The sequence below is a fragment of the Gymnoscopelus braueri genome, assembly GCF_963280865.1.
Source record: "Gymnoscopelus braueri genome assembly, chromosome: 9".
NCBI classification, from domain to species: domain Eukaryota; kingdom Metazoa; phylum Chordata; class Actinopteri; order Myctophiformes; family Myctophidae; genus Gymnoscopelus; species Gymnoscopelus braueri.
Genome location: NC_137610.1, coordinates 31,781,043 through 31,799,960, shown reverse-complemented (window position 1 = coordinate 31,799,960; position 18,918 = coordinate 31,781,043). Strand labels below are relative to the sequence as shown.

Sequence of the window (18,918 nt, the reverse complement as noted above, 5' to 3'; positions counted from 1 at the left end):
GTGATTAGTTTACATGCCATTTTAATTAAACCAAAAGTATGTGATTAGTTCAAATAATCCTGTCCTACAGATATTGGTTAATTATCTCTGATAAGATTTTAGATGGCAAATCTAAATACACAATTATACATTAAGGTGCAGCCAGTAGGTGTTAAATATTCTGATAGCAATGATTGCTATGGAGTGGTTGTTCACTCAGTAACAGGGAATCTTCCCGTCAATAGAGCTCTTTAGTAAACAGAAAACGTTCAGGTCGGGATAGCAATTTTATCCAGTCAGGAGAGAGAACTCACACAGTATACAGGATAAACAAGTGAATTTGGAAGTGATGACACAAAGTGAGAAGACAAAACCGGAACACTATAACATTTAAGCTGATAAATGGATACTCTCTCCTGATTAGCTGAAATATGCAACCCACCAGAGAGCTGTAGAGACGGGTTTGTTATTGAACAAACTCTATAGCAATGATTACTATCAGAAAATAGAGCTTAAGGGATAGGAATAAATGTGTTGTGTAACCAACCAAAGCACAAAAATACAAGTGCATAAAGTGACAAATGGAACATTTATTTTGCAACTCAGTGCTGACTATGTTAAAAGTGTGGGGCACATTTTCACCTACAGTAATATCTGCACATTATTAATGGGAGATTGTATTTCTTCCCCTCAAAAAGCAACCGGATGATTCCCTTTAAAAAGGTTATACACATCAACATATACAGTAAAGTCTCACAATGTACATCAACACTCAAATTAACATACTGGCGATCACAAACGTAAAGTGCTCATCCTGGCGGCAGGGTCAAACAGCTATGGTGGCCAAGGACTACATAGTGAATTAATTTAGCCAATGAGAGGACAACACTTAAATTATTCAGCCAATGGTGTTGGGTTATAAACTGAAGCTCAGAGCAGAGGGAGGTTGGGAGGTTATTCAGGCATAGTTTTTCTTCAGGAAGTTGATTAGCCCGTTGGTGGAGGAATCATGGGAGGTGACCTCAGATTTATCTTGGAGCTCAGGTTCGATCTGCTTGGCCAGCTGCTTGCCTAGCTCGACCCTATGGGGAGGGAAGACAATAACTTTGTTAAACCAAAAAAAAAAACACATTCTCAATGTTGAATAAAATAAAGTCTTGCGTCAGTGCTGTGTGGCTCTCATCTTAGAGGTTATTTCCATTTCATCTTCAAAGTCGATATGTCTAATTTCATGAGAGGCCCTCTAAAGTATTATAAGTTTACCTAAGATTCATTAAGTATATGGTTTGTACAATATACAATTTACATGGCTGGGTTTTTGACTTACCCCCACTGGTCATAGCTGTTGATGTCCCACATGACACCTTGCACAAAGATTTTGTGCTCATACATGGCTGTAAAACACAGGACATCAGATCAGAGTGGAAGCATAAAATACAGAGGGCCCTATTTTGCGTGCCGCCTTATACCTAATCTTTAGGCTTTTTTAAATTTATTTTGAAAAACATTTTAAACTAGCCGATCTATAAGCTCACAACATGTCGATGTAAATCGGCTATTTTCACTATTTTAAAATGTTTTTCAAAATTTAGTAAAAAAAAAAATGCAAAAAAAGTTTAGGCATAAGGGGTAGGGCCCAGAGAATATAATCTTATGGGTATACTATTATCAGTCTAAAGAGGTTCCTTTGGTTTGACAGCCATGGATAAAAAACAACAACCCAAAAACATTTCCCTTGGAGCTCATTAAAATATACCAGGCTGATTTATGATGTGAACCACAGTATCACTAACGAAACACAAGCTCTAATTCCTAACAGAAGAAACACTGGCTTAGTTACCAACAGCAGAAATACTAGCTTACTTCCTCCATCCTTAACCATTTGTGCCAAGTCCTTCCCCCTGACCAAAGACGCCAATGGGGCAAAAGTGCAATCTGTGCCAACAAACCACAACTTACCAACCAGAGCTCCAAGCATAAAGGGACTCAGTTTCTTGAAAACAATAGAGTTGCTTGGCTTGTTCCCTTGGAACACCTAATGTTGGACAGGGATAAAAAAGAAAAAATAATTATAATTAATTCACAATTGGGATAGAGCAAAACAGAGCATAGGGCTAGGCATTTGCAGTTACAGACAATTTAAACTGAGGTTCAAATAAGCAGACAAGTTAATGTCCATTGGGAATTTAACCTCTGTAAGCTTAACCACTATATTCTTTGTTGACGGAAGCCCCCCCAGGAGTCTATACTTGGTCACCTCCTTTCCCCCCCTCTACACCAATTCCGGACATCGAACATCATCTATCTACAAGCTCACAACTTTATGAGCTTATACTGTACATATGCTATTTTCCCTGAATGTTTGCCTATTATGGCATGCCCCGAACTGGGACACTACAGTTGATGTGAGTAAGATCAATAAAAATGCCTTCCTACAGGATTGGACAATCAACTGACTAACAGATCTATGATCAGTGCACCTACTTTGTGAGGCAGCAGGTTCTCCAGGGCCGGTCCTCCCAGGCCGCTGGCCTCCAGTTCTTTGCGGGCCTCGTCCGAGCTCTTCCCCTTCATCAGCGCTTCCGTCTGGGCCAGAAAGTTGGCCATCAGGATCTGAACAACACAGAATCAGGACAGACATTAGCCTGCAGCAAGTGGAATTGGAGTCTTGAATTTGAACCATTGAGAAATAAGACATTTACAGTTTGTTTAGTTGCGAAATCCTTCTACGTTTCCACTGGCACTGGATTAAAATACATGGAAAAGCAGACTGAGGCACATGCTTTCACATTCAAAATGGTCAGATATCTTCTGCAAACAATTACATTAAAAACTATGAGAACAGTTATTGGGTCACAGGGGGGAGGGGGTACCTTGTGATGAAGGTTGTCCCTGATTGGGTTCTGTGACTGGGCAGGAATGAGGAAGTCAGCAGGAATCATTCTGGTGCCTGGTTGGATAACACATAAGGGGAACTGGTCAAAGATAACACATGAGGGGAACTGACATTCATGAAGGTCCTCAGGAATTTACAGCAGTGGTCGGCAACTAAGTTTGACCTCGGGCCAATTCTTTTCTAAGCCATTAGAATGGCGGGCCAGAACACAATCAATGGCTAATTTAGGAACTGGAACATGCGACAAACCACCTTATATACACACACTTAAACACACAATAATAACTAAATGTGTGTGTAATTAAATGTTATAGTTGTACATGTTGTGCACATTTTGTGTATGCACCATCTTCAAATGTGGCACTTAGAGGATATTTAGTTCAACAAAACGTAAAAAAAAATCTATATTTTATCTAGAGAGAGACAGTCATACTTTTCTAACAGACCCCTTTCATGGTTCAAGGTCTCTACTTAGAACAGAGAGAAACAGTGTATTGTTTCAGGCATGTGAAACACACGTTTTGGATTTTAAAACATGAGTATTTCATCCACAAGTCTAAAGAGTAAAGTTGACAGGGAAAACAGAACATTCAAAGAAGAATGGAAAGAGAACTATGCGTTCATCCTGCTTGGTTTCATCAATGCAAAGCCATTGCCGTCCATATCCTACCTATGTGGGATCAGATATTCTGATATTCACATTTGCTGATATTACCGCTGGCGGGCCATGGGCTGCCTGTTACCTACCACTGATTTACAGTATAGTTCTGTTTGCCAATCAGAACTACATGATTCATTCATTCATATTTAGAGTAACCAGCTGGTCTTAATGATGATATATACCATGCTCTGCAGATGTTACTACATAAATGTAGTAAATGGGGGTGGCTCAAGCTGTGCAGCTCACTTGGCCAGTGTGGCTGCTCTAAACTGTTTTCTTGGCACTCCATTAGCTTGACATTTTTTTTGCCATTTACTCTGATCTTGCACTTTGTAAATCACTATAGATAAGAGTGTCTGCTAGGGCCGGACAGAGATTCAAGCCCGGAGTCATACACCCACACGGACCACATGTACACCACACACACCAACAGAGGTCGCTGTAGGCGAACGTTGGTGCAGTAATTACCGGTATAAGCCATTTAAAAAAATGACAAAGACCAGAAAATATAATTCCATCCAGATATCCTGGCCAGTAAAAAAAAGAAAAAGCACACGGAAATGTATCATTATTTATTATCCTTCCGTCTCTCTCTGTCTCTTTCTTGGAGGGCGATCCACAGCATTACAAAAATGGAGAGTTTGACAGGTATGGGAAGTCCACCCGCAAATCAACAGCAACAACAATGCACACTCATTTGAAGATGAAGCATCATCTGACAGAGATGCCAAAAGAGACTGCACAACAGGTGTCCTTTACTAGTGTCACGTGGTGATGACAAGTGTGCAGGTTAAACCACAGCACTAATTACTAAGGTGGAATACACGGTCCCATTCCATAAAACATTACCACTTGAATTTTAAATAAATCATAATGCAACGCACACCAATTGTCTGCTAAATTCAATAATTGTAATTTGATAGACAATTGCGGAAAAAACTCACAATTCAGGCCTTTTTATATTTACTTAGTGGCAGAAATGGGCTTCCTTCCATACTATATTCATAATTTTCAAGTACCTTGATGAATGAGCTGATAGAAGGCATGCTGTCCATTGGTCCCTGGCTCTCCCCAGACGATCGGTCCAGTGTAGTATGCGACACGTTTGCCACTTTTGCTGATATACTTTCCATTCGATTCCATGTCACCCTGTGGACCACAAACAAAGATTACAATCAGACACAACACAGCTTCTCTATCTCTGCCATCCTGACAGCAACCAGGCGTTCCTGATGCCAACCAGGCCAACGCTCCAGGGGGCCTAGCTAGCGCTTACAGTAAAACTGTGTCTGGACTTCCTGACATGTTTTAAAATCTACTTTTATTCAAATAGATTTTCATATTCAATTAGTTAGATTAACTGTTGCACCATATGCACATACACACACACACGCATACAGAACTCCATGTATGGGCATAAAGGGGACACAGACTGACAGACAGTACAAAAATCTCCATAGATTATGGGCATAAAAGGGACGAGGTACAAAGGGTACTCTGACAACAGGTATTGCATAACCAGGTTGGGCATGCATTCCCCACTTGTGTGGTCCTTGAGGAGGCTGGTAGTGTGTGTGTGTGTGTGTGTGTGTGTGTGTGTGTGTGTGTGTGTGTGTGTGTGTGTGTGTGTGTGTGTGTGTGTGTGTGTGTGTGTGTGTGTGTGTGTGAGTGAGTGAGAGTGAGAGATATAGATATATAGAGAAAGAGAGATTTACAAGTCTCTTTCACAAGACTCGGTCGCCAAGATGCCATCAAGAAAAAAAAAGAAAATAAATTGTCAAAGAGTAATTTAAAGTGGAACAATTTTTTAAACAAGTAGTAGCAGACCACTCAGTACATATAACCTGTTGTTCCAACAGATGTTATGTGTCCATAACCTGTTGTTCCAACAGATGTTATGTGTCCATCTCCTGTCTTTTATCTTTCAGTCCCTCTCTACCCTTTTGCTCTGTGTTTGTGTCTCTGCCTGACTGACCTGCTGGAAGTAGGCAGCAAAGCGGTGCATATACTGGTCGTAGGGCAGCATGGCGTGGGTCTCAGCCTGGAAGAAGTTGATGTACCAGACTCCCAGCACAGCCAGAAGCACCGGCACATTCTGTTCCAGAGGCGTGTTGCGGAAATGATTGTCCTGAGGTGGGATTAGGAAACAATGGTAACTATACTGCTCAAAGAAATGTAGGGAACACTTTGAACCCTTAATTATTTTGAGTTTTCATGACCTATGTACATACTGCTAACAAAAACTGCTCAAAAGAATTAAAGGGATCAAAGTGTTCCCTTAATTATTTTGAGCAGTATAATGCAAAAGGCCTCATAAATGTGCAAAAGCAACATTTGACCATTTACTGTATGTTAACTCTTCCAACATTTTTTTTTTTGTTCTTTATGCTTCATTACATAGTACAGTGGCAAGATACTGGACAGACGGTAGAGTGAGGAGATGACACAGGGCCCACCCTAACCCCTAATCCTACTCAAACCCCAGGACCCCATTAGGAATGACCCAATGACACATGAGGGGTCATGTACCGGATTCAAACCCCCGATACTGTGATTTAGTCTTGCCTTTGTAGTGCAAGAACATACTAGGAGTCACAACTCCTGTTGTGACTGACTGTGACTGAGTTCTTGTTGTCCTAGTCTAGTCGTCTTCTTCGTCCTATATTTTTCTCTTTCTTCGGACTGCGCCCCGGGCCAATGTAATAACTGGGGGGAGGGGGGGCGGCGCTAGTTCATAAATCCCAAACCTATGAACTAGCCAGCTGGATGCCCTGGCAGATATTTTCAAAGAAGCCTCCCTCACATAACTTTAATGTCAAACAAGTAAAATAATAACAATAATAATAGAATGCAAGAATTGGTCATTTCAAAATGAATTAAATTCAGTGGAAGTAATATGATCCCCAAGTCTGACACGTACTCTGTGGCACAAGCATGCACCAACTTGCCCTCAGATGCCAGAACAATACTGAATAATGCCTACGGAGAGGAAAGGGAGGAAGAAAAGTGTGCCTACCATCCAGTGTGCACCAGAAAGAAGCTGCTCAAAGTTTTCAAATCCTACAGGAAGGAGGGGAAACACAGAGGAAACATTTTGACAATACTTAAAAACACAATTTAAATACTTCCAAGATGAGCAGGGAAATTTGATCCACAATTACACATTTCAGTAATGAGCATAACAAAGCATATTCACATACATAACACGGTTATAACATGGTTAACAACTTACTTTATAATGGCTTTATTACAGCATATTAGCCTATAATCTGATTTAATTAAGGATAAGGATAATTCCTTTAAAGGATAATTCCTTAAACAGGTCCGTTCATGAAAGTCCTTGCGGTCTTGTTTCCAATGAGGACCTGTGAGCAATTAGGGGTTAAGAGTCTTGCTCAGGGACAAATTTCATTTCATCGACACATTTGCTGGCCTGGCCTGGAATCGTACCTGGGGTAACCAGGGCCTCTGGCTCCCTAGGCGGGCTCACTAACCACTCAGCTATGGCCGCCCATAGTGATAATTATTGCAAGTACACAATCACAGTGCCAGTACAACCTCTTTCCTAATGGCCTAATCAGTCAATAACATTTCTGTAAATGCTAGCAGCACTGCATTATTGTGTACTCTGCAAACCTTTCCATAATTAATTCCACTGTAATAACACCATAGTAAAGTCATGTTACCCAGGAATGATCTAAACTGCTTTAAGACAATGCCATACAGTAGATTATGAGCAAATCCAGCAGACATACCTATGTGCAGTGCAATGGACAGACCAATAGCCGACCACAGTGAGTAGCGGCCTCCAACCCACTGGAATATGCAAACATGACATAACAGTCACCAAACCAATCAGAGCGACACAACAGACATGGCCTAGTTTCTCAGACAAGGCCACAATTCATCAAACATGTCAGAACAATTTTTTATGTTGATGATTGCTCATGATTTCCCAGGCTGATGCTGATCTGAAATCCTTTGTGGCATCTTGTAATTGTTTTATGTATATCTGGGTAAAATGTATAATAATTAACATTTGCAAATATATTTTATGGCTTGGTATGTTCAAATTAGTTCAAATCAGTTCAGTGGCATAACATGTATGCCACTGAACAATTCCATGAGCTCAAGACAGTTTAGGAAACTTATTGCAAACTATATAAAAACTTAACTTGACCTGGCTCTAGTCTGATGCTATGCATGCTACTACAGTCGCTCAGAGCCTTACCAGAGCCATGCAAATAATGTTTATGCAACAAATTAATGCAGATTGTGTAAAAAAAAGAAGAAAAGAAAGCCATAACATTACAAATCATTTTCATACAGGCATTTGTCATTCTCAACTTTTTTGCAACTAGCCACTTGTCATTCTGAACTTTTTGCACATTTCTGTTAATATTTGCATCATGGCATCATCATGTTACGTGCACGGTCTTTATACCATTAACAAAGAAAGTCTGTTGATTTGTATATTATACAAAGCATACTGTAAACACTTACATCCCAGAACTCAAACATGTTTTCTGTGTCAATGCCAAAGTCCTTCACTTTGGGCTAGAAGAAAGGAGAGGAGATCAAAGTAAAATGTCACTGAAAGGTTAAATCCATTACCCAGTATGGCTGGCATGGGGATATGTGGGATCAGTGTCATTGGAAATGGCCACTTACTGCATTGGTGGACAGCGCTACAAAATGCTTGGCAACTGCAGATTTCTGCAACAAATGGAGAAGAGAGAGAAACATGCATAAAGCTGATGACAATGACATGTAACACTTGTGTCTGATACTTCCATGCACTAATCAAATCCATATTTTTATACCACGGTAGGGAAAACACTGGCCTCATTGGTATTCAGAATAATAATTCACTCACGTCTTTTGCGGTCTTGAGGAACCAATCCCTGGCAGACTCGGCGTTGGTGATGGTCTCTTGGGTGGTGAATGTCTAAAAGGTTGATAACAAACTGATTGTAATGCTGTGCACAGAGTTAATGAACACTATTAATTATGTGCCTCATTATCTCTGAGAGCAGGGAAAATAAACAGCTATTCTGTGTTGATACCACCCATTAACTGTTTATATCCATGTCAACATAAGTCAATCACAACAATAACAACTAGATCCTGAGCGATATATCTATCAGATGATATTGATATATCATTAATCGGCGTATACTGTTGTCCAATACGCACCAATATGACATTGTTTTCAGAACATAAGTCAAAAAAGATGCTTGGGATGATGTATAAAAACACAAATAAAACATTTTTTACTACTAAAGTAATTTTGGACAATATGTTTTATTATTAAACTGTACAATATGCTGCATGTGGTGGACAGCAACATTTTAGGAACCATTGCAAAAGATGTACGTGTCCAGTATCGGTCAGGCTCCATTTACAAATTAATGTATGTAAGATGGCAACAATTGTGTTTATTCAAACCTTGGAAGCGATGATGAAGAGTGTGGTCTCTGGATTGAGTTGAGCCAGGGTCTTGGCCATGTGAGTGCCGTCAATGTTGGACACAAACCACACATTGGGTCCGCCTACCGAGTAGGGTTTCAGAGCTTCTGTCACCATCAGTGGCCCCTGCACGTTCACATAAAGAAAATCAATGTTACTGCTGCGTCATGGCGGGTATGCATTGTGATGTCTGACCTTTTCCAAGAGGAAGTCATAAAATGGCTTCTTTGTTTGCCCTGCTGCATGGTGTCATTATGTAAGTTTGTTTGTTTTTTTGTCTTGGGCTCCATCTTCTACCACCTTATGACTTTCTGTCAAATGTCTTGATTCATTAACTCTTTACCTGCCATTGACGAGATTTCTCGTTTTTCTCTGCATCGCCGTCGACGAGAAAAGCGAGATTTTTGAGATTTCTTTTTTTTTTTTTCATTTTAATTTTTCGTTTATCACAAAGGAAGCAGGAGATAACGCACTGCAAAGATTTTCTGCTCCATTCACTTCAATGTTAAAAAATAAACGGAGACAAAATTCACATTTTACCTATTTTTGCAATGTATTGTCTCTGGCAGGGAAGGGGGTAGATTGTGTATAACTCTGGCAGTTAAAGAGTTAAGACCCTGTGACACAGTGATGCGTGACTGGCAGGGTAAAATTTGTAATAGCTCCTGTCTGTCTGTTAACAAAATAACTCAAGAACAGACAGCCAAATTTCATTAAACATTGTGGGAATTATCAGGGGGCCGCCTCGAGGAGGAGATCAACTTTCTCAAAATAGCATGATTGGTCATATCTCACAAATGGATATGTATGTAGAAATGTAGAAAGATTAGATTTGATGCATTGGAAATTAAATTATTAATGTGTTGCATAGCTAGATGGTGCAGGCAGGGTATGTACCACCAAATGCATCTTATTATACTGGTGCATCTTATTACTTTTATCTGTATTTCCTTCCCTTTGAAAAGGCCTTTTTTTGCCAGGCCATGAAAATGTGGTACAGTGAAGGAGTGGCAAAAATGAAACGGGCTTCAGAACCACGCTTTAACACATTGAATGCCGAAAACGGTCCAGACCGTTTTTGACCCAATTCTATTTTTATACATGTGGGCCACGTGGGGCGCTAAAACGAAACTTTGACATCACCCAAGGAGTTTCTGAGAAGAAGAGGCTGGATGTGGCTCCATGTCAAAAATCCTTCCGGTCGGCGTTTTCAATGTTATCTCCTTGACTAAAAGCTTAATATCTCCATTTCTTTTTAACGTGGTGGAAGCGAGCCGTTTTCGATCGGCGATCACGCTGCAATGGAGGATCGCGTTAGAAATATTATTGTTCCAGGCGTTAGTCGGGACCCTCCGCCGTCTCGCACGCACGCTTTGTTTACATGCACTTCCGCGTCTGGGCTTCTACAGCACGAAACGTATAACGCAAGTGGATGGAAGAAATGCAGGCACTCAACGTATAATATTTTAATAAACCTCTGGCACCCAATGTGTTAACATGATCATTTGTATGAATGAAGCTGTGGGGGAAAATAATGACAATCCACCAACAAGCAAATTTTTAAATCATTTGTAATGATTCACTGCAGCTTATATGTAATATTAAAGCCAAGCACAGCTCCATGTTACTTTAACTCATATCTCATGATGTATTCTTGAGCAGTACCAAAATAGCTAAGCATAAAAAGTAAAATAAAAATAGCTATAGTGGGATCACTGGGATGGGGACATACGGTGTATATGCTGTAATCCCATATACATTTTCTAATCTCTCTAAAGATCAGACACGGAGTCTGTGATCTAGGCCTACTCAGGATGATAAAGATGTTCTGTCTATCTTTTAAACCCATCCCTCTTTTTATGTGCAAGATCTGTCATGTTTCTAATGAACTAACGTAATTACAAATACTTGCTAGTAGTAAGTACATTAAACTTGACTCATATTCAAATGGATGGGGGGGGGTAGAAATTAACTCTCACCAGATCAGAGCCTCCGATACCGATGTTGACCACATCAGTGATAGACTTTCCACTGAATCCCTTCCATTCTCCACTACGTACTCTCTGCAGTAAACACAACAGTAAAATCGCAAAGTTAAAGGGTCTTTTACATTGCTCTTACTTAAAATAAATACAACACCACATTATACAACTACAAGACAAGGTTTAAAACACCACAAATAAAAGACTCCAATTTGAAGTCCTGTACAAAAGTTGAAATATGCACACACACATACACACACACACACACACACACACACTTGGGCATACATGTACACACAGAATACTCACGTGACAAAAGGCCTTCATCTTGTTGAGCACCCTGTTGACCTCAGGCATGACGTCGTTGCCATCGACATGAATTGGCGTGTTTGAGCGATTACGTAGGGCAACATGGAGCACAGCACGACCCTACACACACACGTCAGGTAAAAAGCATATAATAGTTTAATTCTAGACAGTTAAATATAGACAATAATATTTAGACGATACAAGGTGATTAATGGTATTTGGTAATACAATATTATGAACAAACAGTGAATCTTCTATCCAACCTTGGCTGCATTATCTTTGGATGCATTAGTCTACACAAATTGCAGTGTCACTGGGACGATGTTGCGTAATGCCTTTGCATCATAGTGTTGTGTGAAAGAGGAAGGTTTACCCTGAATGACTAAACAGGGTGTGCTGTAATAAGCAGCAACCCCAAACAGTGTGCAGGCACCATTGTGAGCATAAGGCAGTCAAATTGATAAACCACGACATATGGTCAGACTTATAACTATAACGTATAACAGAACTACAATACTATCACCAGCAGCAATATTTGCTCCTCAGTCAAAATCAGGACATAAGCCCTGATAAAATTGTGCACTTTCATAAAGCTTTCACACAATATGGAAATGTACTAAAAGGTGTTGAAACTTTTCAGATACTGTTGCAGTCAGCACCTCTGTGAAGTTGATCTTTTCTCCAGAGAACATCTTCTCTCTGGCCTCCTCGACTCCTCTGGACTTGGCCTGGGAACAACAAACAAACAGGGACATTAATAAATCAATTTATTGCCCATAGACATTAGGATCAGCAGCAACACTGTATGTACCAACACTTTGGGCAGTTATTTCTTTAGCAATCTTAGGTTGCTCCATTTAAAAAAGGAAGACATTTTTCCTCATTTTGAGTGAGAATGAGTTACCACATTCTCGAAGATGTTAGCGTAACACATAATACACCACAGTCTCCAAGTAAGACTTTAGTGTAACCCCTCAGTACAATGTCCTCATTTGGTCTCAAGTGCATCACATGTGGGTACAGAGGATACAGAGCCCCTGAGACTTGTACACCTCAATATAGTGGATGCCTGTACCCCACAATTTAAACATCAATATTAAAATTACAACAAATCCCCAACATTGCTGACAGATAAACAGCTGGTATGTAGACCATCATTTCATATGTAGGGAAGGCTCTAAGAGGCTGACAAGCCGTTTGACTACGAATAGAATGAGCTTAAGGCTGATCAAGTGTGACAGCTGCGGCCTAACCCACACACACTGACTGTGTGTCGTGTTGTGTAAAAACAGAGGAGGAAACGCTGCTATTGTTACAGAGGATTGGATTTACCGTACCATGGCCAACAGCATGGTCATGACTTCCTCGTTGATGAGATTCTTAGAGTAGTCCAACAGGATCTCTCCATCGTCTGTCTCAACGATTGTGCTGTCGGAGAGAACAAGAGCAGTGTCATACATTCAGCATACTAAAACCAGGGATAGTTCTGATCTTTGTTTATCGGTACCCAGGCATGCAATGCTCATTTGGTATGTTCTTGCACTGTATTTCAATGACGTGACGCGCACGTCGCTTAACACCTACACTGCAAGTCACACAATGGACAATTGATATGCATCTAGGCTTATTCCTATGTTAATTCGCTAGGTGTGAGTCGGGAGCCTTTGAAAACTTTGTTGAGGTGCGAATTTAAAGTAGTTTTAAATCTATGCTTGTGCCTGCTCCTGGTCAAATAGGTTCCGGCACGGCGTGCAAGACCGTCCAGTGAGCATTGTACCCCTGCCGGTACCAGCGGCTTGTAAGCAATGATGAAAATGAAAAAAAAAGGAGAGAGGTTAACAAGTGTGTGGGTTATAAAGGTCTACATTTACAGACTGGCAGCTCCTTATTTAGAAATACTGTTCGGAAGTTAATGCTTCAGTCACAGTTAGTTGCTTGCCATAGCACTTTACGTTATGATTATTGATCGACAATGACAAAATCATCCAATCAATGATACTGAATCTGCATGACATCATGTGGGGACTGTTTGCTATTTTGCATTTAAAAATATAGTCATTCAGTGAACAAATGCAGGAATCATACTTCTATTAACCCATTAAAACCGGGAAAACATCAGTGTCATTTTTAATTTGAGCTAAAAAGCATTATTTTATCCTTTGGCTGCACAAAAATAGCAGATATACAAGCGTGCTGCGCAATGAGCTTGTAGATCTGCTATTTTGTGCATATCTTTGAATGTATAGATTTTTAAAGTGAACATTTTCAGTCAAATATTTGCTTCTGGGGGTCCCTGGAACAAAATATTTTTAGATGGGGGTCCGTGGCCAAATACAACAATGTAAAGAAAGGTTTGAGCACAACTGATGTATATAGCAACATCTCAAAGTCTCTTTAGAGTGCTTTAGGATTAGGTGCACATTCATGATGATTGATGAAGTAAAAAAAAAGTACACCGTGTATCCTGCTGTAAACCAACGACACGACTGGGTCATCATCCTCCTGCTTATCGTGGGCGTAGCTCTCATTCCATTCTGACGAATAGATGGACGCTGAATGGCTCATATTAGAACGGCATAGCAAACTTAATTTGCAATTTGTGAACAAAATCACTCAGGAGAAACAGTCAAGTAAGTCACCCTGACTGGTCGGATGTCCCCTCCGAATCCGATGGATGATGTGCAGACCTGCACGTAGCAGGCTGTGCTTTAAATGGTAACCGGAAGACTCGCCCCAAAACACGCTCACCCCCATTTGTTTCCGCGGACCGCTCGCCCACAGCGGTTCTTGTATTCTTCTTGTATTTGTTTTACTAAGGTTAGAAATACGTTTAGGTTTAGGCATAGTTTTACTGAGGTTAAGATTAAGAATACGGTTAGGTTTAGGCACAGTTTTACTGAGGTTACGTTTAGGAACAAGGTTAGGTTACCGACCGACGACCGTTAAGGCATAGTTTACTGAGAATACGTTTAGGAATATTTGGTGGCGACCGTTCCGAGGTCGCCGTATTTGCCCCCGGGGCGACTGTGTTTTGGGGCGAGCGTTTTGGTATTTCTTTACATGTGACAGAAGAGGAGGAGGAAACGCCTTCGCTGCAGTCACACACAACCCCGGCAGCTTCATGCCTTTAAGAAAACCCCTAGTTGTCCTGTAGCAGAAAGAATATGTTCTCTTTCTAATCAGAAACACTGTTGGAGGAAGGATTCACACACACCGAGGTCACGACGAAACGAGACTGACTGGGTAGCTAGCTATGGCAGCAAGCCAGCAGCTAGCATTAGCCAGCTATTATCTTATCACCACACGATGAGGCCTTTAGCTCATGTAAGACAAGTTTGTATGAAGTCGAACCTGAAGATTAACCAAAAAAACTCGACCCAAGTCCATTTTACGGTGGAACAGTTCTGAAAGCTTTCACTTGTCAAATGAGGGCTTAAGAGAAAGGCTTCATTTGAAACGATTGACCTTGTAACTCATACAACAAGTGAAGGCAGAAAGTCAGTCACAGTGGTGTTTAGATGTAAAGAACACACGTTAGTTCCATCACAAGAGCGTCGGTGTGAAATAGGCTGTAACCTGTTCCATAACATTGCATCTCATCACCTGACATGTGAAAGAACTAATTGCGTTCTGTTAACTCTATGGACAGCTCTGTTACGAAACATACCTGAATTTGCTGAATCTCTCCTTGTCCGCATCAAACATGGCTCTCATGTTGAGATTTCCGGCATTGGTTTTGTACCATTTCTCCAGTTTCTCGTAGTTCGGATCGCTTGCCAGTGCCATGGTGATTGAGTGATGGTGATGGTCCCTAAGTTCCAAACAGTGCTGCAGACGCTGAGTGAGTGAGATTCAAGAGTCCGTGACAGCGGCGATGTAAGGAAAGGGGTCGGTACTAGGTACAATGCAGAGGAAACGGTTTGAGCACTCTGCACCAATGACAGGCCCAGGTGTGACCACTCCTACTATGACTATGTCGGCTCCGCCCACCCAGTGTTAATTTTTACAGCACATTTTGATTTAGTTTAGTTCTTTTGAATAAAATGTAATCTAATTTTAGTCCTATTTTAGTCATCTGAAAAGTTTTATCTTTAGTCTAGTTTTAGTCGACTAAATATCATAAGATTTTAGTCGACTAAATGTACAGTTGATATTGTCGACACAAATGTATTTTTAGCAGGCCTTGATGGCATAGTAATGGTTGATTGTACACTTGGTTGCATGCTGAAAATAGTCGATCTACAAGCTCACAATGCCTCGCATGGCGATGCATTGTGAGCTTGTAGATCGGCTAATTTCAAATGGTCGAAAATGTATAGGGTTGAAGTGGTTACTATGTTTTGTAATAATAATCCAAATCTGCAAAGTAACTTGTAAATAAAGTTTTCAAATAATTGTAGTGGAGTAGAAGTAAAAGTACTGAAAATTGAAAATACTCCAGTAAAGTAAAAAAAAAACTCAAAATTTGTAGTTACTTTACACCGTGGAAAGTTGATTATTGATTATGTGATTATGTCTGTGTAAAATCTGCAAACTGTTAATAAAGTATTCAATCAATCATTGATTTGATTGATTGATTGAATACTTTATTAACAGTTTGCAAAGACAAGCACAGAGAAGCACAGTTCAATACAAGGTCTGTTAAGAGGATTTTAAACCCAAGAAAGCACAGTGGCTTGTTTCCATTGGGGTCCTGACACAACTCCTTGCAACATGCAACTACTTGCAACCATTATACCCAATGGCAGTTGCAAGGAGTTGGTGTGGACTGGCCTTAAAACGGCTTTGTTGCAAGGAGTTGCGACTTGCTGCATTACTGTCAACTGGCCTTACATAACACCTTACATTTCCAGACAGAGTGTATTTTTTTGTCTGAGCACAAGGAGCTTTTAAATTCATCCTTATTCCCTAGTCTGTAAAATGATTGTCTAGACATACAAGTACATTTAAAGACACCCAAGTGAACATTTGGGTAATTACTAAAGTACAAGTGAACTTTTATTTTTCAACATACTTGGAAGTTTTTTTTTGATTCACAAACATCATCTTGAGTATATTAGGTGGTTCTAGTTAGCTGCTTTCCATATCTTCTAAGTTCTGACAGTTGTAAAAGATTGAAAAAAAAAATCACACAACAAAGTAATAATGAACTGTTTATTTTATGCATAAAAACAGTCCAATGAGGCCCACGATGGAGGACACCATGCTGGATTCAAAGACAAAACATGTGGCTATGACTCCAGAAACTGTTAAAGGAAACCAGAGGACAAAAATGTTTTTCTGTAAATATACTTTTACTGCTCCTAGTATTGATGATCTCTTGTATAGTATTGTATCTTTATATGTATTGATACATTAAATACACAGGACCACAATGGAAACAAGCCCTCAGGGCTTTTTGTGTTAACCTTTTAGCATTATTGTATAACTGTACCTTTTGCAAACTGTTAATAAAGTATTCAATCAATACAATTTATTTTTAAAACACAAAATAACATGACCATCACCTGTGCATACTGGGCGTGTTCAATGTTCTGACTACCACCTTACATTTCAGTAATTCAGCAGGGGTCTTCAACCCTTTTCAGGACAAGGACCGCTGAGAGACGAAGCAGGGACCCCCTCCACATAGATATTTATCTGAATGTCTCATCAACGTCTGACCGTGGAGAAATTTGAGACTAGATTGGAAGTATTCAGGTTTTTCCTGTCAACTGCCTATATAGGCTGCATCCAAGTGATGCTGCAGCTTTGATGGCTTCATAGATGTCTTTGACAGCACTATCATCAGAGCTGTTTTTTGTTTGTTTGGGCAATATCTTTGCTAATATGTTGGATTCGTATTCATGTGTATTTTCAGACATTTGAAGTTTTTTAAATAATTTAAAAATAAATGGTCCTATCACACAATAATATGGCAGCCCCCCCACCCCTGTATGAACTCTGAGAAGCACCTATGGGGTCTGAGACCCCCTGTTGAAGACCCATGCCCTACAGCAAACAGCAGTAAACACTTTGTTATAAACATCTACAGTATCAGGACAAGGGTTTAAATTTCATATCAACAAAGATTATACCCATATATGCTATGACATTCAATACTATTCAATTGTGTACCAACAACAATTGGTACACATTACACAATGGGCCAGAGATCTACTGATTACATCTTTCTCTCGTGTTTTTGCGTATGGCGGCTACCAAATAACAGGACCACCATGCAGGGCTCTGTGGATTCTTATACACCACCAGTTTAAACTTGACATCATCTGTTAAACTCCTAGAACATTCGTCAAAAATCTGATCTAAAAAGCTTACAACGCGTCTATTTTCGCAAACATATTTAGTGTAGAGTGAAAACAGGAAGGATCCGGTCAACCAAGTATAGGATTTAAGTGGTTATACCAGTTGTTCCAAACTGGTGTGCCAAGGAAAACTTATGTTACGACCCCACTTAGCTGTGATGAGGTTAGATATTACATTGTTTATTACAATTCAATTCAACCAAATCAAGTCTCCAAAAAAATAAGGTCCAATACACATTGCAGTTCTTTTCACTGAACAATGCTTCCCCTTACATTAGTGCAAGGCTTTGTGTGCCATAAATATTAACATGTAAAGCTATGGCATTTGTGTTTCTTTCTTAAGTGTGTCACAGCACTGAAATAGCTGAGAACCACTCTTCCTATCAATTAACTTCCCTCTTAATAACATAAAGCCTGATTTATACTTAGTTACATGTCAGTGGGACACACGTGCAAACAAGTATAGCTCAGGCTTTATGCTTTGAACCGGCCGCCTCAATAATGTGCCAAGAGGAAAGATCTTAACATCTATGCATGACAGCCATGCTGTATTTACAAAGGCTGCTCTGTGCATAACTGTCCCTTGGTTTCCAGAAGGTGGCACGACCGTTTCCTGTTCCAGTTCAGTTTCCCATAGCTTATTAGCTCAGCAACAGATTTGAACCAGAAATACATATGAAGGTGTCATATGTGTTTACGTGTTTGTGGTTCAAACCTGCTGCCTAGCCAATTAAACAAACCGATGGGAAACTTAACTGGAACAGTGAACAGTTATGCCACCGTCTGGAAACCTGGGACAACAGTTATGCACAGAGCCCATTAGAAGATGGTAAAACTGAAATCAAATACTGTATATTCTACTGACAATGAGCCACACTGACCTACATACTTATTACTTAGTGACTTGATGCAAATAAATAGCTATTCAACAACCTAGCAGTAAACAGTTTGATCTATGAATGTATATGCTCATAACTGGAACACATTTTAAAATGAATTCACGTTCAGAAGTGCTGCACCACCATCAAGCTAAAGTTGAAAAAGAACTGCGTAAAACAACTTGGTTATAACTACACAACAAATGAACACCTTTTGATTATTGTTCATAGACTTTCAATCATCTGGGGACCTTAGTAATGATCTAGCATTAAGGCAGACCATAATATATTTTCTATACATTTCCTGAGCACAATCAAGTACATTAAAGGTAGCTTTGCATGTCACACTGACATATTTTTAAAGAGAAAAATACATAAGAAAAGAAAAAAATATTAATTTTAACTCTTAAATTAACGCTAATTTGCATTAGTGCTGTCA

General features: G+C 39.9%; 1 protein-coding gene across 1 annotated transcript; it reads right to left on the bottom strand.

Annotated features, from left to right (window-relative positions):
• Nucleotides 1-549: 549 nt before the first annotated feature.
• gpia (glucose-6-phosphate isomerase a) lies at nucleotides 550-15,185 on the bottom strand. Its single transcript, XM_080437164.1, has 18 exons — nucleotides 14,964-15,185; nucleotides 12,634-12,724; nucleotides 11,956-12,024; nucleotides 11,297-11,416; nucleotides 10,985-11,068; nucleotides 8,985-9,131; nucleotides 8,413-8,484; nucleotides 8,208-8,252; nucleotides 8,040-8,093; nucleotides 7,292-7,352; nucleotides 6,553-6,596; nucleotides 5,512-5,664; nucleotides 4,556-4,685; nucleotides 2,853-2,929; nucleotides 2,464-2,592; nucleotides 1,939-2,014; nucleotides 1,307-1,373; nucleotides 550-1,061 (listed from the first exon to the last, which is right to left on the bottom strand). The coding sequence occupies exons 1-18, from the start codon at nucleotides 15,080-15,082 to the stop codon at nucleotides 938-940; spliced, it is 1,662 nt and encodes a 553-aa protein (XP_080293290.1). The 5' UTR covers nucleotides 15,083-15,185; the 3' UTR covers nucleotides 550-937.
• Between the last annotated feature and the right edge of the window lie 3,733 nt (nucleotides 15,186-18,918).